This window comes from Ambystoma mexicanum, chromosome 5p (genome assembly GCF_040938575.1).
Source record: "Ambystoma mexicanum isolate Mex_15411 chromosome 5p, UKY_AmexF1_1, whole genome shotgun sequence".
NCBI lineage: Eukaryota > Metazoa > Chordata > Amphibia > Caudata > Ambystomatidae > Ambystoma > Ambystoma mexicanum.
Window position 1 is genome coordinate 33,755,411 of NC_090930.1, and position 24,546 is coordinate 33,779,956.

General features: G+C 48.2%; 1 protein-coding gene across 5 annotated transcripts in view; it reads left to right on the forward strand.

Annotated features, from left to right (window-relative positions):
- The window catches only part of MED12 (mediator complex subunit 12), a 1,704,158-nt gene that overhangs the window by 469,052 nt on the left and 1,210,560 nt on the right, over window positions 1-24,546 (forward strand). For all 5 annotated transcript variants that reach the window (XM_069612388.1, XM_069612385.1, XM_069612387.1 and 2 more), the window contains exons 15-16: window positions 11,402-11,575; window positions 12,296-12,440. In XM_069612388.1, coding sequence (XP_069468489.1) covers window positions 11,402-11,575; window positions 12,296-12,440 — 319 coding nt within the window. The remainder of the gene's footprint in view (window positions 1-11,401; window positions 11,576-12,295; window positions 12,441-24,546) is intronic.

The following is a 24,546-nucleotide window of genomic DNA, read 5'->3' on the forward strand; positions in this document are numbered from 1 at the left end:
TTGCATCTCTTTGTTCATTTGCCATTCGCATTTCCTCATCCCTATGTCTTTTTATTCTCTTCTCCTGTATCTTTTGTTCTTCTTCTATCCTCCTTTGTTCTATTCTATCTCGATCATCAGCTGTTCTCTGCTTATGATCGCGTTTTCTCTGCTCTTCTGCCTTTTCCTGTTTTCTGACCTTTTCATCACGAGGTAACTGCTCTGGTGTCTGCCTCTCCTTTTCCTTAGCCCCTTCGTCTCTTGTTCGGTTTTCCTTTTCCTTTCTCTTTAACTCATCCCGTTTTCCTTTTTGTCTCATATCCTAAATGCCTTTACCATCGAGTTTCAATACAATCTGACCTTCCATTCATTCTGTGCAAATGGCAGCTCATCAGACCTATCCTCATCGCTTTCCCTCTCTTCCTATATCTAGAGATGTACTTGCTTGTGTTTGGTCTTGTTTTTTCTTTTAGCGCATCTCCTTGTCCTCAGGACTTTTGAGGTAATAGCTCTGTCTCTGCCTTTCGAGGGGATTGTGTCCTCCGACTTATTCCACATCTCTGACAGTAATGTCCACAGCTGTGCCGCTTTGGAAAATTTGTCGGTGTCCTACGTCGATGACGTCGATACGCTGTCCCTCGAGGGCCTCCGTCGAGAGCCGATGTCACCGGATGTTATATGTAGGACGCACAGCGCCCGTAGCCTCAGTTCTGTTTTTTCCGCGAACGTGTTTGCTTCGGAATCCCGGCACGCCTCGGTTCTTCTCCTGTTGATTCGGTTCTTCTAACTTGGAATATATTGCAAATATGTCTTTGTCTTCTTCTACCCGAGGTCGGGCTTCAGGAAGTGTCGGGACTGCGGTTCCAAAATGTCTCTGACGGACCCGCACAACATCTGCCTCTGGTGCCTCGGCGAGAGCCATGCAACAGACGACTGCGATGAATACCAGTCCTTGACGTCGAAGGACTTGCGAGAGCGGATGAAGAAGTTGTCTGTAGGTAGGGTTTCCAAACCCCATAAGTTGAAATCTGCTGGGCTTTCGACCGACGATTCGAGGGGCGACTCTCCGCGTTGGCGTAAGTCCAGGGGGTCTCGTTCTTAGAGTGGCTCCCGCCATTCCTGTGCCTCTTCTAGGCACTCTCAGAAGCGCCGTCACCGGTCTGCTTCCCCGTCCTCATCGGAGGTCTCCGCCAGACGGTGGGTAGCTTGTCCCAACAAGCATTCGTCTCCTGCGGAATGGGTCGCATTCTGCAAGGAGATGATGGCGATTTTCGAATCGCAGGGCACTGTTCCGTCCTCGCCTTTGAGAGAGGCCGGCAAGGAACGAGCTAGGGCCACCATTCGCACGCCTTTGGGCTTGGGCTGTCAGCGCGATCATCGGGAGCCGTCGAGGTCCCGATCAGACAAGGTTGATCGCTATGGCCATGCTAGGTCCAGGTCCCGGTCCTCGACGCACTCAAGACCGTCGGAGCCTGTGAGGCCTTCTAAGAAGGCATCGACGCCGTTGGCGCCATGTCCGTCGAGGGACTCTCTCGAGGCTCCTGCTCCGAGGGAGTTGTCAACGCCATTGGTGCCAAGGCCGTCTAAGGGCACGCTCGGGGCTCCGGCCTCAAAGCCGTTGTTGAAGTCATCAGCGCCTCGCTCGACGACACTGCCTATTCCATCGGCGCCCTCAACGCCTTTTGAGGAGAATTTGCCAGAGCTGCCCCGAAGGACGGTGGAACCTCAGTGGAAGGCCCTCAGTAAATCAGTGAGGCCTGTGTTTGAGCCTTTTTCTGTACCCTCGTCAGGGATTTATTCCAGCCTTTGGATTACATTTTAGAGGTGGAAGAAGTGTCAGGTGAGGATGGGTTTGTATCTCCTGAGGTTACTGATGACCTGTTGTCTGGTCACAGCCAGAAGGAAGACCTGCGTCAATCCTTACATGACGCCAGTGGTCTGGATACCTCTCCGGGGGTTGAGTTTGGCAGGCATGAGCCTGGTACACATGCTGAGTCCTCGTACAGGCATCTCATGTCGAGGGTGACTGAGTACTTGGGGTGGTCTGCTCCACCTGTGGATTTTCTGCAGGATGACCTGACGGATATCTTGGCCCAAGGTCCACCCACTGACCCGGTGCTGCCATTTCATATGGCCTTACAAAGGGTGGCGGCGGCTTGGACTGCTCCGGAGAGTCTCCCGGCAGTGAATAACTCGCTACTGAAAAAATACTGTTCAACCAGTGGCGACCCCTGCTACTTGTCTACGCACCCCACTCCGGAGAGTTTGGTGGTGCAGGCGGCTACGGCCCCAACAAAGCAGGCTGCGTACCCTACCATCCCTCCGGATAGGGAAGACGAGCACTTTGACAGTTGGGCGAAGAAAGTGTTTTCATTTGGGGGTATGGCTTTAAAGGTAGCCAACTCCTTTTGTGCCTAGGCAAGATTCACTCCCACTCTGTGGAATTGTCTCTTTGGTGGCTGAACATATTCCCAAAGGGGAGGAACGGGATGGTTTTCTTGCCCTCATTCAGGATAGCAAGGATGCCATGTGTGAATCTGTTCAGTCGGGTCTGGACGTGGCAGACTGTCAGCCGGTCCATGGCGGCGAGCACCATGATGGGCATGTTTGGGTGGTTGTGGAAGTCGGGGTTTGCTCCTGATGTACATTCCCGGCTTCTCAACATATTCTTTGATGGGGTCCATCTTTTTGACAGCAAAGCTGATGAGAGCCTTGAGAGGTTGCAGACCTCCAAAGCTGCAGCGAAGTCGTTGAGCGCTGCAGTGCGTCATCCTCTGCCTTTTCGTCCTAGGGGACAGCAATGGAGGGGAGGTTCCTTTCGATACTACTCTTCCTTTTTTAGATCGAGGGGAGCTGCCAGTCAAAGGGGCCAATGTAGGAGTACCAGAGGTGGAAAACAAGGTACTTGAGGTGCCAAAGCCACTCTGGCAGTTACCCCTTTGCCATCAGGCACTGCCGCAGTCGTTTCAGCTCAGTCATGAGGCCAAGTCCCCTGGTTCGCAGGTTGGGGGAAGGCTGGTGCAGCATCTGGTAGAATGGCATGCCATTACTTCAGATGTGTGTGTTCTGGAGATCATAGCCCACGACTACTGTCTTCCTTTCTGGCAGAGGCCTCACGACAATCCACTGGGGAAACTCTCTTTGAAGAGTCTGGATCCGCTCCTTGCGCAGAAAATCCCATCCCTGCTGGAGAAAGGCGCCATAGAATTGGTGCCTGTAGCGAAGAGGAACAAGGGATGGCATTCCCCATATTTTTTGATCCCAAAAAAAGACAGGGGATTGAGACCCATCATGCAACTTCCGGGGTTTGATTAAGCTCCTCAGGAAGGACAAGTTCAAGATGGTTACTCTCTCAAGTCCTCCAGGCCCTTCAACTTCAGGATTGGTTGGTGTCTCTCGACCTCAAGGATACTTACTTTCATGTGCCGATTCATCCCGAGCACAAGAAGTACCTGAGGTTCGCGGTTGGCGACTCGCATTTTCAGTTTCGGGTCCTGCCGTTCGGATTGACCTCCGCCCAGCTAATGGTGGTGGTGGCAGCATATCTCAGGAAAAGGGGGGATTCACGTCTACCCCTACCTGGACGATTGGTTGATCATGGCGTGCTCTCCCGAGCCGGTCCTGGATCATCTGTCCGTCACCTGCCACTCCCTTCACAAGCAGGGCTTCTCCCTCAACTTAAAGAAGTCCCACTTGACACCTACCCAGCGGCTCCAGTACATCAGAGCAGGGCTCGACATATCCCTGGGGCAGTGTTCGCCTCCCCAGGTGAGGGCCCATCACATTCTGCAGGTGATGAACAAGTTTCAACATGCCCAGGGTCTCCCGGCGTTCAAGTACTTGAGGTTGCTCGGCCTCATGGCATCCTGCATTCTGTTGGCGTTCGAGGCCAGGCTGCGGATGAAATCTCTGCAGTGGGCTCTCAAGATGCAGTGGTCGCAGTCCTCCGGCAGGATGTCTGATCCTGTTCAGGTGCCGCCCTCGGTTGCCCACGATCTTCTGCGGTGGTCCGACAAAGGCAATCTGATGAAGGGAGCACCATTTTGTCTACCCTTGCCAGAGGTGACGATCGTGCCGGACGCATCCCTCACTGTATGGGGAGCTCATGCCAACGAGTTGACAGTCAGTGGTCAGTCAGTAGTCTCAGTAGAGACCAGACTCCACATCAATCTGCTAGAGCTGCGGGCTGTCAGGCTAGCCCTAAAGGCTTTTTTTTCTGTCTGTGCAGGGGAAAACTGTTCTGATCATGACGGACAATACAGTGGCAATGCACTACCTCAACAAAAAGGGGGGGGCAGGGTCACTCCCACTGTGCAGAGAGGCGATGCAGCTCTGGTTCTGGGCCATCCAGCAGGAAATTTCGATCTCGGCAGTTCATCTGGCCGGAGACGAAAACGCGTTGGCGGACGCTCTGAGCAGGCAGAGCACCGTCTCTCACGAGTGGGAGCTGGCTCTGGAAGTTCTTTTGGAGGTCTTTGCCCTTTGGGGGACCCCACAAGTGGATCTCTTCGCCACCAGTGTCAACCGGAAGTGCGAAAGATTCTGCTTGCAGGAATTTTCTCCAAGAGGAGCATTATGGGATGCGTTCGTAGTGGAGTGGTCCTTCCCACTACTGTAGGCGTTTCCTCCAGTCCCCGTCATTCCACAAGTGTTGCAGAGGTTATGGAGGTTTGGTTCCCGAATGATCCTTATTGCTCCGGCATGGGCCAGGAGAGCGTGGTACCCGGACCTTCTAGACATGTCTATCTGCCCTCACGCCGTCTTTCCTACCGAAACGATCTGCTCTCACTGGAGGGGGGTTGGGTTCTCCATCCTGAGGTCAAGTCTCTCAGCCTTCATGCTTGGTATCTGAAAGGTTGAGGTATAGGATTGGGACCTCCCCGAAGACGTGATGGAGGTGTTGCCTTCGGCCAGAAGGCCCGCAACATAATCCCTGCACTGTCGCAGTTGGAGAAAGTTCTGTGACTGGTGCAGGGCACAGAATATGGATCCGTTTCAATGTTAAATTCCTGTGGTTCTGTTTTTTTTTCGCTTTCTTTAGCCCACAGGGGCCTGCAAGTGGGTACCATTAAGGGTTACCTGGCAGCGCTGTCCATATTTAAGCGCTCGTCTGAGGAGTGTTCTTAGTTTAAGATTCCTTTGATTTCTCAGTTTCTAAAAGGACCAACTAATGTGTTTCCACCGTCACCGTTCCAGGTGCCAGGATGGGATTTGAACTTGGTTCTAACATTCCTAATGGGGAGCTCTGTTTGAGCCTTTACATTCTTGTCCTTTGAGACTGTTGACCTTTAAGACTGTATTTTTAGTTGCGGTTACTTCCGCTCGCAGAGTGAGTGAGTTGCAGGCACTGTCCGCCAAGCCACCTTTCACGGTGTTCCATAAGGACAGGGTTGTCCTTAGGGTTCGTCCTCCTTTTCTTCCAAAGGTTGTGTCGGAATTTCATTTGAGCTAGAAGGTAATTCTTCCAGCATTCTATCCTCCTCCGCATCGTGGTAAGTAAGAGGAGAGGCTCCATAGGTTGGATCCGAGGAGAGCTTTGATCTTCTATCTCTCACGGATGTCCCTGGTCAGAGTGGACGATCACCTATTTGTAGGATACGCTGGTAGGCGTTTAGGTCAAGCTGTTACCAAGCAGACCTTGTCCAGATGGATCATTTTGACGATCTCCGAATGTTACTGTTTGGCAGGTAAGGACCCTTCGGTAGGCTTACGGGCCCATTCTACTAGGGGTGTGGCTGCCTCTACTGCTCTGCAGAGGGGTGTTCCCATTCGTAATATTTGTGAAGCAGCCACATGGGCCTCTGTCGATACTTTTGTAAAGCACTATTTCCTGGACTCTATCCATGGGCAAGATTTGGCCTTTGATAAGGCGGTCCTCTATTCTGCTATTTGATTGGGCATTCTAAATTTCTAAATTCTTTTCCCACCTCCATATGTTGGTACTGCTTTGGGAGTCTGTCAGAGATGTGGAATACGTCGGAGGACACAATCCCCTCGAAGAACAAGTTACTTTCTTACCTGTTAAAGTTCTTTCGATGGGATGTTCCTCCGACGTATTCCACATCGAACCCTCCCAGCCTGCCCCTCTACAGAATTTCTTATGCGATTGCAGCTTTCGTTTCCGCAAGACTTTCTGTAGCTATACTGACAGTAGATTGGTGCCACACTTTCTGGGAAAAAACTACAACTGAGGCTGCAGGCGTTGTGCGTTCTACATATAACATCCAGTGACGTCGGCTCTCGACGGAGGCCCTCAAAAGACAGCGTATCGATGTCATCGACGTAGGACACCGACGCCGAAAATATTTCCGAAGCAGCACAGCTGTGGACATTACTGTCAGATGTGGAATACGTCGGAGGAACATCCCATCAAAAGAACGTTACCAGGTAAGAAAGTAGCTTGTTCTTCCAATCGTCGCAAGCTCCAATCCCGTTTTTTCAACAAAAATGTAACTTTTACTTTTGTTAACTAGAACCATCAATACATGCAATGCAACATCATATTAACACAATTGTGCAATTGTCATGCTATTTTTTTTTAAATGTTTGCCTTCTGACGTCATAGATAAAAACATCAAACAGACTCCGGCCGGCAAACCTCATGCCATCTGCTTCCTCAGATGCATTCTGCACCTGATTGTCTTCTGACATGGAATTTAAGCCCATTTCTTTCAGATCGTCTTTAATCGATTCTGGTCTTCTACGTCATCCTATCAATTCAGGACTTTAAATGAAGGCTTCTTCTAGCGCTCTTATAAAACCTAGGAAAATGGGCGTATACTCTCTACCTCGGTCACTCCCGGTATCTCTCTCACTCTTGCTCGGCCACACTCGAGTCAATATTTTCCCCTTATATATACATTATACTCTTACTCGTTATTTTTATCCCATCTCCCTCCGTTACCTTCCCTTGTTTCAAGCTGCAACTTTTTGCCACAAGCATTGTCTTTTTCACTCATCGTTCGCATGTTTTTCCTCTCGGGATCACTGCCTTCGTTAACGCCTCCCCATGCTGCTCATCCGATCGGCTGCTCGTAGAAGTGGGTAGCGATTTTTGGGGGAAAGCAAAGGTTCCTGCAGATCTAACCTGCAGGTTTTTTTTTTTTTAAATTAAACTAGCCACCGTCTACGGGGAGCTTCTCGTTCTATCAGCTGATGGCAAAGGACTTGTGATATTGCTGAGGACCCGAAGTTACTTATGTCGATGGTCAATGGGTGACTTATCTAATCTTACCCATCCTCTGCTACCAAGTGAACTGGATGGACCCCAGCCGCCTCATGAGACTGGGGGTCTCCAAACTGCCCTTTAAGATGAGCAGCAGCACCCTCGAGATAGATGGGGATGCAGATTCGTATTCTTGAATCAAATAATGACAAATCAATAATTTGGCAAAGGGAGTCCGTTTAATGACAAGTACAGAAAACAGGTAGTTCAATGAACATCAGCAACCGATCGATCTTCCTTCGTGCTTAAACTCCAATTAATTTCAGAAGAAACACAACATTTATACCAAAAACTCCTCATCATTGACGTGTAATCTTAAAAACCTAACATGCAACTTGCAACTTGATTGGTTATAGGAAGGTAACTTTAACATAGTTACTATATCTGTATATGGTAACGGGGAGAGAGGATTGGATAATAATGTCAGGTGGGGCAACTAAGCCCTTCCTTCAAGCTGGCCACTGTAAACGTCACTAAAAGTACAACGTCCCATTGGCTCTACTCCCTATAGGACCCTAGATTACATGGTCCACTATGACTGGGTTTGGCATCGATCCAACACATACTTTTCCACTTGCACTTAGCAGCATGCAGAATAATTAGCCAGGTGCAGGGAGTAGGTCTGCACCCCAGCTTCCCTTCAATTTATATTACAACCATTCATCACCTCGGTGGCCGTGTGTCAATTACTGCTTTGTAGTTTGGCCTTGAGTCTGCTTCTTGGTCTGAGAAAGTTAAGGAGTATGGGTACGGCAAGGCTCCATGCGTAGGTGTGAGTCTCATCCCTTTCTGCCTGCCTTGCCACGTGACTAGGACACAGTGAAATCGGCCTCTTCTTCATGCATTTTCGTGTATTTGATTTACATATGCCAGTCTTCTACCGTCTGTGGATGATCTCGACCTTGCTGAACAGGAGACTGTTATTTTTTCTCTTTAATTGTCGGCATTGCTAGCCTATTCCAGCCTGATACGACCTTGGCTTCTTTGCATGGTTACCTCTAGCTTAGTTTCCCTCCCTCTTTAATCCTTGATTTGGTTGATGCAGCCCTCTCCTATTGAGACATTTAGTAACCTCTATTCATATTCAATTCTGCTCATGTGCGTAGTGGATTTTCACTCCTCTATAAAAGTGCTTTTGAGGTAGATGGTTGGCGCTTGCCGCAATCTATTTTACTACGAAGCATAAGCAAGCTTCATGATTTCTTTGCTCTTGTGGTCTCTTGCGTATGTACACACGTTTAAACTCGCTTAATGTCTTCATCGTGTATATGGCATAAGTTTCTTCATCTTGAAATCAACTGTTTCACCTTAGGCCCAAGATGTCACTTGTCCATGGTATTTAGTCTCTTTATCAGTATTCCTAGGTCGTCATATACTCTATATGGGCGTCAGTCCGATATCTCATGACATCACCAGTCGTCTTTTAGTATCTTCTTGGCTTCTTCGGTTATTCCATTCTGACAAACGTCCTTGTGTTGTGTCTGTGGATATGAATTTCTCATTGGGTACCTTACTGTCCAGGTTTGCTTAGGTGTCGGTACTTCAATAGGTGCTGTTACCCCGATAGGCAATGGGCAGAGACCAACTGTGGCCCTGTGCTTGTTTATTTGTTCTCCATACGTCACATATCTTGGTGTGAATGTTCCTGGCACTTCGAAGGGGGTGGCTGGAGTGCGGATGGTGTCTGGCACTTCCTCTTCAATAGTGCCTGCTGACGCATATGTCCAGTATGTATACCCTTCTGCTGGGCTTGTTTCTAATGGATCTATGCCCTTTTTTGTCTCCCCACTTTTCTCAACTTTCTCTGTGTTCATCTTCCCATTACTGTCTGGTGTCATCCCATCCCCTTTTGGGTCCTCTGTTTCTTCGAACATTCTCCAGTGGTCCAATACTTCCCTTCTGTTCTGCAATGGCCATTATATTTCGCGGTCAAGTACGTAGACATATGTTCCAGAGCGCACATGTCAAAAGACCCATGTTTGGGCCAGGAGTGGGGCATTCCCTCCGCTTTAGTCTCAGTCACCCGTTGGTTGTGGTTCTTGTTTATTTTCTCGCCATACAGGGGGGAATGCCTTACATGTGTGGTCTAGGGATGTATCTGTCCCCATGGTCGTGGTTGGCGGGTGTCTTGGGTCGGAGCTGCACCTACACTACTGCACCACGGTCTAAACGGAATCTGTCTAAATCAGTTAAAAAATACACAACTTTGTCTTGTCTTTAGTACATGTGAAGTAATTCACAAAAATAAAATCAGTTTGCTTTTCCCCCCTCGCATGTTCCACACTAGAGCTTCTTCATGCACACGCTACAGACTCTCCTGATGTGCTCACAGCTCACACATGTCACACATGCCCCTCCTGGGCCTCCTCCGTACACGTTAAAAATTGACTGACAAAACAAACTAAAATAACAAGCTAAAATAACTACTACTTATCCAGAGCTCTCTAATTATACAGTGCTCCTATATTTCACTTTATATTCGTCTCCCACACTTTTCGAGACCGTACACGTGGTACCACCCTCCCCCTTACTTTCCTTTCCCATGCACTTGCGCTTTCTTAAATGTCACTGGGCCTAGTAAGATCGCTGTTTTCTGTTTTTTTCTCTCCCTTGTTCCCCTCCCTCTTTGCCTGGTCTTGCTCTGAAACACTTGTGTACGAGCGCGATATAAATAAAATATCATTTCATTTCATTAATGAATGGGAGAGAACTGAATAAAAGGCGAGTCTCTTGGCTTGGAAGGCAGAGACGACCACTGGAAAGAAAGAACCGAAGACGAGCTTGAAGGGGACGGCTGCTGCAACTCCTGGACCGTTGGTTTGCCCGGTGAAGCCCTTCTGCAGGTCCGAATCGCTAATTTCATCTCGACAGAGAAGCTCTGAAAGGACGACTTCTCCCTTTGAATTGGTGGGACCAATCAACTCAACACTAAGCCACCTGGGGATACCATTCTCGGAGCTGGTTGTATTTTCCTCAAAGTGCTGCAATAAACTGAATAACCAGGGAGAGGAACACCAATTTATGTGCTTTACTACAGCTACCGGAATTGAAGATTTGCCATTTGCCAGCTTTTTGACCAGTCCCAGTGCATTGCAGGAGGCCCCTGAAGTCCTCCCTCTTGTTCCCACGACTGAGGCTCAGGAACAGCGAGATCAGCCGGAACTGCCAGGAACAGAAGACTTCAGCTGCATCTTTTTCTTCATTTGTAGGGTACTGTGAAAAGAGACTGAGAGTATTTATCTCTCGCGGTGAAAGTGCTTGAAACCTTCGCATCTAGCAGGCCTAATCAGCTTGTGACCTAACATATCATTCCTCTTGTTACAAACTAATTCTGAGAACTTCTACAGAGACTTTACTGTTTACTTACCAGAACCGTTTTTATCCTATCCTAGACTTTAGCCCATTGACTTTGGCCTAGCCTATAGAATTGAATTGACTCTTCTGGTGAACTCCAAGTATCTGCACTGTCTAAGAAAATTGTAATCCTTTTATGTTCTGAACCTATTCCTTTTTGCTCCTCCTTCCAAGTATTCTGAATGCCATTTTGCTCCTCCTTCAAAGTAGTCTGCCTCAGAAACTTAATGAGTATAGTACTGAAGTCTATTTGTGTATGATATTTAACTGCCTCCTTCTAGTGAATGTTTTATAACTCACCGTTTAATAAATTAATAAGTGTTAACCAAGAAACCTTGAGTGTAAGAGTTTATTTGAACACCTGTGATTGTAGACCTCTGTGTAACATCATTATAGATCACATTCCCTCTTGAGATAAGCCTGGCTGCTCAACTCCGCTACCAAAAACAGTGTAATACAGACTTATACCAAAGGTTGCTTACACCTGTAGTCATAGTTTTGTAGTGGTCCTAAAGGGTACTGGATACAAACTCTGCCTAACATCTTGTGGCAGTGCCATTTTATATTGAAGTAAGAATGTTATTGTTTGTACCCTGTGATGTCCTCTTCAGTGAGAGTGATGTTTTAAAAATAAAATTGATAGCTGTTGGTCAACTTGATTTTCATAATGCTGCCTTGCCCGTTTTACTTTTTGGTGGGACTGACCGCACATGTCCTGAATACCTGCTTCCTGGTTCTCTTGATGTTATCACTGTGAGGGATTAGCAATGTCATCTCATTTTCTCCAGATTTTAACACAAGTGATTGACAGTGCTTATTTCCCTTTATTCTCTTGATCTTTAGATGTTCTCGCCTCCCATGCATTGTGAGTCGAAGGCCAGCCCGTCTCCAGAAAAAATGGACTGTGAGAAGGATGTGAAGCCTGTAATAAAAGATAAGATGGCTGATGGGACATTGGTGTCCTTATATGAACAACCACGACATATCCAGTATGCAACACACTTCCCGATTCCACAGGTATGCCCACAACATTTGGGGAGCAGCAACAAAAGTACATTTAGATGATGCCATCCGTCATGCAAACAGAGATAAACAATCAAATCCCACCCAATCCTACTGGACGTAGGACCAGGTCTAAACCCAAACACTAGATGAGGACCTGTGGAACAGATTTGTGGCCAGAAGTAATCCAAATCCACATGGCTCCATCTGAAAATACATTGAGAAACAATTGTAGAGCCTAATAAATAACTTTCATGTAATCACACCCATCCAAAAGCAACCAGACATTGGGACCTGTTGGACGGAGCCCCAAGTAGCCAGATGTCCATGCATTTTCAGGTATTTCTCCAGAACACCCTTGTGTATGATGGGATAGTTTATTTATATATTTGTACAAAGTAGAAGGCCCTTCGATACCCATTTAGTTACCACAACATATCCACCCATCCCCCCAAAACATGCATGATCAGTCTCCAGAAGAAACTCTGTGAACCCTAGCCGCACAAAAGCTGTATGCTTCACTGCATAACATCTTATTGTAGAAAATGATCACCCCACTGATTATTGGCTTAAAATAACTAATTCAAATGATCCAATTGGATCTACACAATCCTACCACATCTGTGTCAACACTGTGGGACCAGACACGAGTGCCATGTTCTATGAGACAGGTGTTTGTTTCAATTCATAATGCATGTGCAATCAACATCTATCTCACTTTAACACTCTCCATAGGAGGAGTCCTGCAGTCATGAGTGCAACCAGCGCTTGGTGGTCCTTTTTGGCGTGGGTAAACAGCGAGACGATGCCAGACACAGCATCAAGAAAATCACCAAAGATATCTTCAAAGTACTAAACAGGAAGAGCACAGCAGAGACTGGTTAGTATGTCAGAGCTTTTCTTCCCTGTGGCAGTGTGGATGCCTATGACATTTTGACATTATTTCTTTGTTGAGCATAAATGCAAAGGCATATCTGTAGAGTGTTCTGTATTATTTTCTTGCCTGATAAAGCTTCATAGACTCAGACAAGGCCACCTGCTTCTTTTGCCGTAACAGTTATGCGTTTAATTAGCTATGTTTGACCCCAGAATTGCATTTGACAAAGTGCAAATACATTAAAAGTAATGTTCCCTCCCTTCTTTCTCGGAGGGTTTACAGTCTGTTGTTAAAGTGAGCAGAATATCCTCTGCACCTTAATTTATCGTACTAGGATTTGTGAGGGATCAGAAATGGGAGTCGGACAACATTTAGATTTCTCAACATTTGCCATTTTATTAAAGCATAAGTTTCAAGTAACGCCTCACTATCCCTGTTAGGGAGAATTCTCATTTTTGTGCAAATTCCCTTACACTTTAGAGACCACTAGCTCTTTTGCTGGACTTTAGGACTTTTTGATTTTAACCCTGGAGTGAGCGAGACCTTTTTTTCCTAACACACTCAGGTTTTTTGATCTAATTTGGATTGTATGTTTCCTCTGCTAATGTAGTCTGAAAAACTCCATAGGCATCTACTTTTTGTATTGTGACACACAGCACCTTCAGTGCAGTGTCACAGAGAAATTCTTTAGATTTCTCAAAAGGTTTAAACACCTTTTCTTCTGAGAACTACTGTTCCCAAGAATAGTAAAGTGAAATTGACTTTACTTACCTTTTCTCTTTGTAGGCCCACCACACACCATCTTATGTGGCGTGCTGGGGGGGTTACCTAGTAGCCCCGTATCATACAGTCTCATGTAAAAAATGTTATGTTACCCACACTACTTTAAATGGCTGGTGGCAGTGGTTTAATGTTCCTACCATTGTGCTTTTCTACCGCAGGCTGCACGTGCAGCTGCAGTATAGCACACATGGGTGACAATTTTTTGTCAAAATGGCCCTGGTCGCATGTTTTTTCCATTTTCTGTTTGTGAGGTTTGTCTTGGGTTTTACTCTGCGCACCACGCCAGGTTTGTTAGAGCGAATTCTTCGAAATGTGCGAATTCCTCCCACCTAGAGCCCTCCAGCTAGTTTGCTAAACTTTTGGAATTTTAACTTTTCAAATTCAATGTGTTTTCTGTGTTTGTTTTCTTTGGTTATGGAGTCTAACCAACTCCATAGGCATAATCTCTTTCATTTGTGTCACACAGCACCCTCAGTGCAGTGATACAGGGAAGCCTTTCAGGCTTCCCAAGGGTTACATACCTTTTCTGGGATAAACTACTGTTTCCCAGAGTAAGTATATTGAAATTGACTTTACTAGTCTTTAAATTCCTAGACCCAGCTCACCATATCTTAGAATAGAGTGCTGGAGGGGTTACTTAGTATCCACTATGTGTAGATACTCCTGTAACAGACAAATGTTACCCTTTCTTCTCAGAATGGCTGGTGGCAGTGGTTTTACAACGAACTACCATGATTTTTCCCGACCCCGAACTATTCGTAGCTCCGGTAAGGTTAAATCGCAGGAGCCATGTTTTTCAAGATGACGCCTGAGCCTCCTTTTTTAAAACAGGTTCCGGTCTTCTTTTTTTTGCCATTTCTTTGTGGAAAGGTCCTTCTAGAGTTTTTCTCTGCGCGCCAAACCAGGTTTGGTCTTTGTTCATTCGCCTTTGGCGGGCTTCAGGAGCGAAGACCGCCTCTGGCTCCAGAGTGTCTGGGGTAGGCAGAAATTGAGGGAAGTGCCCGAAACTCCCTGTGCTTAGTCTCCTAGGAGACCCGAATGCATTCTGGTATGATTGGCTGGCTGACTGTCCGGCAAGGACAGACACCCTGCTGGGTGAGTGACAGCTAGTCTGTCCACCCTCTCCTCCGCTCCCCCTCCTCAGCCTGCTGACCCTCCCTCAGCTACCCCTCATCCCCTTTTCTCCTCCTTTCCTCTTTTCTACCCTGATGAGATATCTAGACAAGTCCGATCTATGAAAACCTCATCAAAACAGGTCGATTCCTGTTCCTCTTAAACCATTAAGGACCACATTGACACCCTTGTGCCTGCCCTTGCTGATTTCTGCAACCTCTCCTTTGCCTCTGGGTCGTTCCCCACCCCTCTTAAACACTCCCTTGTGCATCCTCTCCTCAAGAAATCCACTGCTGATCCGTCATGTCTGGCAAATTACTGCCCAATTTCCATTACTCCCTTTTGGGACAAGCTCCTGGAAAAGCTGGCCATCTCTCAGCTTAATCTCCATTCTGACTCTGTTGGCTCCCTCCATGACCAACAGTCCTCCATGACCACCAATCTGGCTTCAGAGCTGGCAGAAGTACGGAAACTGCTCTCCTGAACATCCGTGAAAACCTGCTCTCCAACCTCGATTCTAACATTCCCTCTGTCCTCATCCTACTTGACCTCTCCTCTGCGTTTGACACTGAGTCCTAGTCAGTTTGTGACCCAACATATGATTCTTCTTTTTACAAACTACTTCTAAGAACTTGTACAGAGACTTTTCCGTTTAACTACCAGAACCACTTTATCCTATCCAAGACTTTAGCCAATAGACTTTGGCCTAGCCTATTGAATTGAATTGACTCTTCTGATGAACTCAAAATATCTGCACTGTCTAAGAATTGTAACCTTTCATGTTCTAATACCCTTTGTCTTTTACTTCTCTTGAAAAGTATTCTGAAATAGTATTGAAGTATATTTGCGTGTTATTATAATAGCCTCCTTCCAATGAATGTTTTATAACTGACATATAAATTAATAAGTATTTATCAAAGAAACCTGGAGTATGAGTTTATTTGAACACCTGTGATTGTAGACCTCTCTGTAACATCATTAATGCTCACATTCCCCTCTTGAGATAAGCCTGGCTGCTCAACACGCTACCAAAACTGTGTAGTGCAGACTTCTACCAAAGGTTGGTTTGTTTACACCTGTGGTCATAGTTGTGTGTAGTGTTGCCAGAGGGTAGGGTACTGCATACAAACTTTGCCTAACAAACCCCCCCAGCACTTTTGCTGGACTTTAGGACTTTTAATTTCCATCCTGTCGAGTGTGAGACTTTTTTCCCACACTCATGTATTTTTATTTGATTTGAACGCTTTTACCCTTTTGGTTTTTGATTCTGACAAACTACATAGGCATCATCTTTTGACATTGACACACACAGCACCCTCAGTGCACTGTCACAGAGAAATCCTTTGGATTTCTGCTAAGGTTTAACAATACCTTCTCTTGGATAAACTATTTCCCAGAGCGGTGAAGTGATATTGACTTTACTTACACCCTTTGTCTAACTTCTATTGTAACATTTTTATGTTACCCTTTCCTCACTGAATGGCTGGTGGCAGTGGTTTACTTTTTCCTACCATTATGGGATTTTACTGCGGGGTGCGTTCGCAGCTGTAGTAAAGCACCCATGTGTGCCATTTTTGTCAAAATGGCCCTGGTGTTACGCTCACCTGGCTCCCACAGGGGCGTCGGTCGGACCCGGACAGCTGCGGTCTCCACCCACGTGATGCGTAGTGCAGCGATGACTGACTGGATCTGCCCTCCTAATCTTGTCTGCTTAACCCGTAGAAATATTCTCCTGCAAGTGGAGAGATGGATTTAGCCACTTGTGGATTCAAGTGATGGCACCCCCACAGTCCTCCCCAACTAATCACCTCTGAAATGCCCTCACAGCAATCTCACCTTATATTCTTGAAAGATGAGCTCTCCATCCTGCGTGGATTTGCAGGGGTGCGTCGATTCCAGTTATTTCACTGGTTTGAAGGCTCGGGAGAGTTCCGGAGAGTATTGACTCTGAGGTTCCTGGTGAGGACCAGTAAGTATTAAGTTCATAGAGTTCAATATGTCCGATGTTCACTCTTGTTCCCCCCTTCCTTTCTTGTCTTGCAGCTGGCTCGTGAAAAGATGCTCTTGTGGCAGCTGGTGGCGCTCAGGTAAGAGTCTGTATTACCCGGCGCTGTCCGGTAAATGTTGCACGTGGAAAACGTGTTTTGTCTCTCTTTACAGATGCGGCACGTGAAAATATGGAGAGTCACAAAAGGATGCCTCCGGTGATAAATCAGCTAAGTCTATGGTGGTAAGAATTATATTTGTTGGTTCCCTCGGCTCACCTTGTGGTTTTCTTTTGTCTCCTAGGTGACGAAGTTCGGCGAAGAAATGATGGAGGCAGCGCCGACCCGAAGGATGCTGTAAAGACTGGTGAGTATGGCGCGGCGCTGCAGTTGGAGTTGCGGCGCATGTAGAAATGTTCTTTACAGGTCCGGAGACAAGATGGATCCAGAATCAAGTGTGGAATAGAAATAAGTTCGTTTTCTAACCTTGTCCCTTTCTTTCCTCTTTGTTTTAGGAGCTCCGGATTCGAGGCGGGCGTGGCAGAAGACTGGATGCAGGCTGCAGGCACGGTGAGCGTTACGCTGGTGGATGCAGAATAACTCAAAGCGTGTGTTGCTGGTCGGGCGTGGTTTAAATAGCCTCAAAAGTAGTCCCAGGTAAGAAGTCCCTAGAACCACACCCGAGTAAAAAATAGTCCCTGTAGAAAAATAGTCCCTTTCAGGCTTCATGTTGGATTGGAGTCATTTGCAGCATGGTCTGCCTGAGGTAAGTAATGACTATGAGCCTGCCGCTTTAGGCGCCAGGACTGATTCCTACTATGAGCCTGGCGCCTAAGGTGCCAGGACTGAACCCAGATAGCCCCTAGCCGGGGCTGCTGAGGTTTTACTAAATGTCTAGATGCCTGCTCCCGGGGCTGATGGGCTTGGTCCGGATGCCTGGGGGTAGGCATCATGACACCTGGTCGTCTTTTTTCACCATTTCTTTGTGGAAAGGTTCTTCTTGAGATTTACTCTGCGCGCCAAACCTGGTTTGGTCCCTTTGTTCGTTTTGTCTTTGGCAGGCTTCCCAAGTGAAACCCACCTCTGGCTCCAGGGAGTCTGGCGTGGGTAGGAAGTGAGGGAGGTGAACGAAACTACCTGTGCTTTGTCTCCTATGAGACCCAAATACACTCAGTGGTGATTGGTCGGCTGACTGTCCGGCAAGAACAGCCACCCAGCTGGGTGACTGGCAGCTAGGCTGGAATGAATTGGAGAACCCTGCATAAAAGGTAGGCTTTTTGGCTTGGAAAGCAGAGTTGACCACTGGCCGAAGGAATCCGAAGAAGAACTTGAAGAGGACGGCTGCTGCAACTCCTGGACCGTTGGTTTGCCCAGTGAAGTCCTGCTGCTGTGCTGAAACCCCAGATTCCTATCGACAGAGAAGCTCCTGCAAGGACGACTTCTCCCCTAGAGTTGGCGGGATCAATCAACTCCAAAGTAAGCCACCTGGACATCCTCTCGGAGCTGGGTGAATTTACACAGAGTTGCTGCTGGAAAACGTATAGCCACTGAGAGGAACACCAGATTGTGTGCGTTGCTTTTAAGCTAGCCAAGAGCTCCAGGAACATCCTCCCGACTCCCAGGAAGGACTGACCGAGCCTGGGCCCCCTCAACAGAGTGCAGGACCCCAGAAGCAAGGAAATCCCATCTCCACAGCCAGGAACCTCAGTATTGCTATTTGCGGTAGACGCAAGGAGCTGAAACACTGAACAGCCACTGATTTTTAGATTGCCGGTTGCAAGCGGTGACCATCCCATTGCAGTGCAGGAGTCCCCAGAAGTTCTCCCTCTTGTCCCCACGACTGAGGCCCAGGGACAGAAACATCTGCAGAGCTGTTCAGGAAGAGAAGTCATCTGCTGCACTTTTTCTTCAATAACAAAGGTACTGTAAAAGTCTGAGAGAACGTACCTCTTGCTTTAGAGTTGCTTGCATCTTCTACTACTCGCAAGTCTAATCAGCTTGTGACCCTACATTTGATTCTTCTTTTCTTCAAAGACTTCTAAAACATTGTGCAAAGACCTTTCTACTTACCTACCAGAGGTGCTTCATCCTATATGAGACTATTTGCCCATTGACTTTGGGCTAGCCTGTTATACTGAATGACTCTGATAAGGGGATCCAAAAGTATTTGCCTGCTTAAGAATATTTGTGGTCTCCTGTTCTAATAATCTTTTCCTTTTACCAACTTCTAAGGGTATTCTGAATGCCAACAGTAAGATATTAATGTCCCCAGCACCCTAGCTATTGAAGTCACCCGACGGTGTAGGTTGTTTCTGTGGGCCATCCCAAAAGGGTCTTTTACTGATTTTAGGAACTAAGAGTGTACAGTATTGAAGTGTATTTGTGTTACTTTTATATTGCTCTCTTCTAAAGAAGGCTTATTCTAACTGACTGATATATTGTTTATTCAAGAAACCTTGTGTGTGTTTATTTGAAAACTTGTCACAGTGAGTCTCTGTGTAACTCCCCTACAGCTCACATTGACCCCTCTTGTGATAAGCCTGGATGCTCAACATGCTACCAAAACTGTGTAGTACAAGCTTATACCAAAGGTTGGGTTTCCTATACCTGTAGTCAGAGTTGTGTGTAGTGCACCGAAAGGGTACTGCATACAAACTTTGCCTAACACGTGTAAAAAATGTCTTTTACTGACCCACATTGTATGTGGTCCCTCGGTGAGGGCCACAATACCTCCAGTTGTTCCAAGTGCCAATCCATGACAGGAAAAGCCTTGCGGAAGGGGCAATTAAGGTAAAAATCCCCAAAAAATCACCTACTAGACCCGCTAGGCCTTCGACCGATGAGTCGAGAGTCGACTCTCCTCGGAAGAAGGCCAAGCGATCTAGGTCGAGGAGCCGTTCCCAACACTCTTCTCTCTCTCTTCGAAGAAATCGAAAAGAAGGCACCGACAGTCGCCTTTGTCGACTTCTTCATCTGACCCTTCCCCTGAGAGGGCTGCTTGCCCTACAAAACAATCAACACCGACTGAATGGGAAGCCTTCAGGGTGGAAATGTTAAACGTATTCGAAAAACAAAGGCATGCTCCTACCAACCCTTCTAAAGAAGCCGGACAAGAAAGGTCTTGTCTAAAAACCTGTGTGCGCTCCAGACCCCGATCCAAAACATCTAAGGATAGAGAGAAGTCGAGACCGTCGACACCTTTGATGCCAGCAGTGCCTTTGACGTCCGCCAAGGCCCATGACATCGACACCAGCTGCGCCACGTTTGCCAGTGTTAGGGAGAATTCTCAGAAATGTGCTAATTCCCTCCACATTGGAGACCCCCAGCAACTTTGCTGGATTTTGAGGACTTGATTTTTTAACCTGGAGAGTGTGACCCTTTTTTTCGAATGGATTGTCCTCCGTTTCCACATCTTTGACATGTAATGTCCACAGCTGTGCACTTGGGAAAAAAAAAAAATTGGGAGACGGTGTCCTGCGTCGATGGCGTCGGGTCACTGTCCCTCGAAGGCCTCCGTCGAGGGCTACATCACAGGATGTTATAAATAGGACGCATAGCGCCTGTAGCCTCAGTTCAGTTTTTTCTGCGAACGTGTTAACTTCGTGAGACTCAGCACGCCTCGTGTGTTCATTACAATGTCTTTCTCTTCGAACCCCTCCGACTCCGCAGTCTGGCTTCAAGACCTGCAGCGACTGCAAATCAAAAATGTTGCACACCAACCCGCACCGCCTTTGTTTGTGGTGCCTGGGTGAGTCGCACAAAACTGACAACTGCTCGAATTGCCAGTCGTTGACTGCCAAGGCCTTGCGGGAGTGGACGGGGAAGCTCCAGGTAGGTAGGGGCTCTAAGCCTGTTATGTCCAAGTCAAAGGGGGTTTCCGCCAACAACTTGAGGGGCGACTCTCCGTGCCGGAAGGAGTCCCCGGATCTCTGTCCCAGAGTGGTTCCCGCCACTCGTCTTCCTCGTCCCGGCACTCTAGAAAGCGCCGTCACCAGTCGCCTTCCCTGTCCTCCTCGGAGGATGGTGCCTCGAGGAAGGTTATGTGCCCAACAAAGTCCTCAACTCTGGAGGAATGGGCAGCGTTTAAAAAATCCATGGTAGCGCTTTTTCAATCGTAGGGCACGGGTTCGGTGGTGCCTTCTCATGAAGCCAGCCAGGATTGGTCTTGTACTGTGTCTCGCAGGCCTTCGGGCTCGGGTTCACGGCGCGACTCACATCGGGACCCTTCGAGGTCCCGTACGACAAGGAATCGACAAGTCACAAGAGACGTGTCTCTAGGTCTCGGTCCTCGTCCCCAGCGAGACCGCAGCTGCCTACGGATGGCTCAATGTCGACTCGGTCAGCGCGGTGTCCGTCCGACTCAGACGTCTACGTTTTTCCATTGTACCAGCCCATGGTGCCGTCGGCCCCTGTGTCGACGCCGAAGCCATCAGTGCACACAACGTCAAGGTTGTAGACTCTCTTGATGTCGAAGCCTTCGGTGCCTTTGGGGATTTTTTTTCTCGAAATTTGCCTTTGGAGTACCCGGATCTCATGGATCCTGCAAGGAAGGCTACTGGGAAGTCTGTACGGCCAGTTTTGTTCTCCAGGCCCTCCTCTGTCCCCAGGCCTGGGTTTCAACTCCCACTGGATGACATTTATGAAGAGGAGGAAAGGTCTGAGGTTGAGGACCCTGGTGACCTTGAGGATGCTCCACTTTTTTCTGGAGACAGTCAGTTGGAGGAGTTGCGCCAGACCCTCCATGATGCCAGTGGGTTGGACACTTCTCCGGAAGTGGAATTCGTTAGGCCTGAGCCTGGGGCTCATGCATTGTCCTCGTACAGGAGGCTCATGGCGAGGGTCTTGGAGTATCTGGGCTGGCCCAGTCCTCCTGAAGACTTTGTGCAGAAGGATCTGACGGACATTTTAGATCAAGGTCCGTCCTCTGACCCTGTTTTGCCATTTCATCTGCAGAAAAGGGTGGCAGCAGCTTGGCAGTCCCCGGAATCTCTTCCGGCTGTTAATAAGTCTTTGACCAAGAAATACCGCCCTTCCGTTAGCGACCCCAGCTATTTATCTACTCACCCCACTCCCGAGAGTTTGGTGGTTCAGGCGGCTACAGCTACCTCGAGGCAGGCGGCATACCCTACCATTCCTCCGGATAGGGACGACAAGCGCTTCAACGGTTGGGCCCGGAAGGTATTTTCTGTTGGGAGCATGGCCTTGAAATCGGCCAACTCCCTGTGTGCCTTGGCAAGGTTTTCACACACACTGTGGAATTGTTTCTTTGGCAGCTGAGCATATTTCCGAGGGGGAAGAAAGGGATGGGTTCCTTGCTCTCATGCAAAACGGCAATGATGCCATGTGCAAATCCCTTCAATCGGGTTTGGATACGGCCGACATTGTTAGCCGATCCATGGCCGCGAGCACAGTTATAGGCAGATTTGCGTTGTTGCGGTTTGCTCCGGATTTGCATGCCCATCTTCTGAACATGCCCTTTGATGGCGCACATTTGTTCGACAGCAAGGCTGACGAGAGCCTTGATAGGTTGCAGACCTAAAAAGCTGCTGCAAAATCTTTGAGCTCTGCAGTGCGTCCACCTCTGCCTTTTTGTCCTAGGGGACAGCAGTGGAGGGGAGGTTCTTTTTGTTACTCCTCCGTCATTGGTAGTACGAGAGGGGCCGCCAGTCAAAGGGGCAAGCGAAAAAGTACCTATTGTCGTCGGGGAAATTATGGTGCCAAAGCCGCTCAGGCAGCTGCCGCAGCCGCTTCCAAACAGTCATGAGGCCATGTCCCATGGTTCGCCATTTGGGGGTAGACTGTCTCAGCATCTCGAAGAGTGGCGTGCCATTACTTCAGATGCATCGGTTCTGGATACCATAGCCCACAGCTACAGTCTTCCCTTCCTTCAGCAGCCTTATGACAATCCACCAGGGAAACTCTCTTTGAAGCTTCCGGATCCGCTCCTTGCGCAGGAAATCTTAACCCTGCTAGAGAAAGGCGCTATAGAACTGGTGCCTGTAGTGGACAGGAACAAGGGATGGTATTCCCCTTATTTTTTGATCCCAAAGAAAAACTGGGGATTGAGACCCATCATGGACTTGTGTTGGTTGAACAAACTTCTCAGGAAGGACAAGTTGAAGATGGTCACTCTTTCTCAAGCCCTCCAGGCCCTTCAATTTCAGGATTGGTTGATGTCTCTGGACCTCAAGGATGCTTACGTTCATGTGCCGATCCATCCTGCGCACAGAAGTACTTGAGGTTTGCGGCTGGCGACTCACACTTTCAGTTTCGGGTCCTGCCGTTCGGATTGACCTCCGCCCGAGGGTCTTCACCAAGCTCATGACGGTGGTGGCGGCGTACCTCAGGCGAGGGGGGGGGTGGGATTCATGTCTACCCCTTCCTGGACGACTGGCTGATCCGGACACGCTCTCCCGAGCTTGCGTTGGATCATCTTGATGTCACCTACCGCACCCTCCACTGGCTGGGCTTCTCCCTGAATTTCAAGAAGTCGGAGCTGTCACCTTCCCAACAGCTCCAGTACATCGGGCTGTGTTAGACACGTTCTTTGGGAAGTGTTCGCCTCTTAAGGTGAGGGCTCAACACATTGTGCAGATGGTGGACAAGTTTCAACATGCCCAGAGTCTCCCCGCTTTCGAATTCTTAAGGTTGCTCGACCTCATGGCATCCTGCATTTTTCTGGTGCCAGAGGCCAGGCTGCGTATGAGATCCCTGCAGGGGGGGGTCTCAAGATGAAGTGGTCGCAGTTCTCCGGCAAGAAGTCGGATCCCATTCAGATTCCACTCTCGGTCTCTCAGGATCTTCTCTGGTGGGCACACAAGGGAACCTGATGAGGGGGGAACAGTTTTGGCAACCGTGGCTGGAGGTGATGGTAGTGATGGACGCTTCCCTCACAGCATGGGGCGCTCATGCCAATGACTTGACCGTCAGCGGTCGTTGGTCTCCGTCAGAGTCCAGACTCAACATCAATTTGTTAGAGCTGAGGGCCACCAGGCTAGCCCTGAAGGCATTTCTGCCCTCTGTACGGGGGAAGAGTGTCCTGATCATGGCAGACAACACAGTAGCCACGCATTACCTCAACCAAAAGGGGGGCTAGGGTCCCTTCCGTTGTGCAGAGAGGCAATGCAGCTCTTGTTCTGGGCCATACAGCAGGAAATTTCGATCTCGTCAGTTCATCTGGCCAGAGATGAAAATACGGCGGCGGACGCTCTGAGCAGGCAGAGCACGGTCTCCCACAAATGGGAGTTGGCTCAGGAAGTCCTTTAGGAGATCCTCACCCTTTTTGGAACCCCACAAGTGGATCTCTTTGCCACCAGTGTCAACAGGAAGAGGAGCCTTAGGAGACGCGTTTGTGGTGGATTGTTCATTCCCACTGCTGTACGCGTTTCCTCCAGTCCCCGTCATTCCTCAAGTGTCGCGGAGGTTCGGTTCCCACATGATTCTCATTGCTCCGGATTGGGCTGGGAGAGTGTGGTACCCCCAGGACCTTCTAGAATGTCCAACTGCCCTCCGCGCCGTCTTCTTCACCGAGAGAATCTGCTCTTGCATGAGGGGTGAGGAGGGTAAGGGGTATTGTCAGGATCTGGGGGGGTATTGTCAGGATCTCCATCCAGAGGTCAAGACTCTCAACCTTCACGCTTGGTATCTGAAAGGTTGAGGTGTAAGGATTGGGACCTCCCAGATGACGTGATGGAGGTGTTGCTTTCGGCCAGGTGGCCTGCAACAAAATCCCTATACCGTTGCCATAAGTTCTGCAACTGGTGCAGAGATCAGTGTTGATCCTTTTCAGTGCTCCATTCTATGGTTTTGTTTTTATTTTCTTTGGCCCACAGGGGTCTTCAAGTGGGTACCATTAAAGGTTACCTGGTGGCGCTGTCTATATTTAAGCGCTCGTCTGAAGAATGTTCTTACTTTAAGATTCCTTTGATTTATCAGTTTCTTAAAGAACTGACTAATGTATTCCCGCCGCTCCCTTTCCAGGTGCCGGTTTGGGCTTTGAATTTGGTTTTGAAATTTCTCATGGGTGCCCCGTTTGAACCGTTGCACTCTTGTCCTTTTGAGATTACTGTCCGTCAAGACGGTGTTCTTGGTTGCGGTTACTTCCGCTTGCAGAGTGAGTGAATTGCAGGCACTTTCATCTAAGCCACCCTTTACTGTGTTTCACAAGGACAGGGTTGTACTGTGAGTAAGTCCTTCTTTTCTACCTAAGGTAGTCTCTGAATTTCATT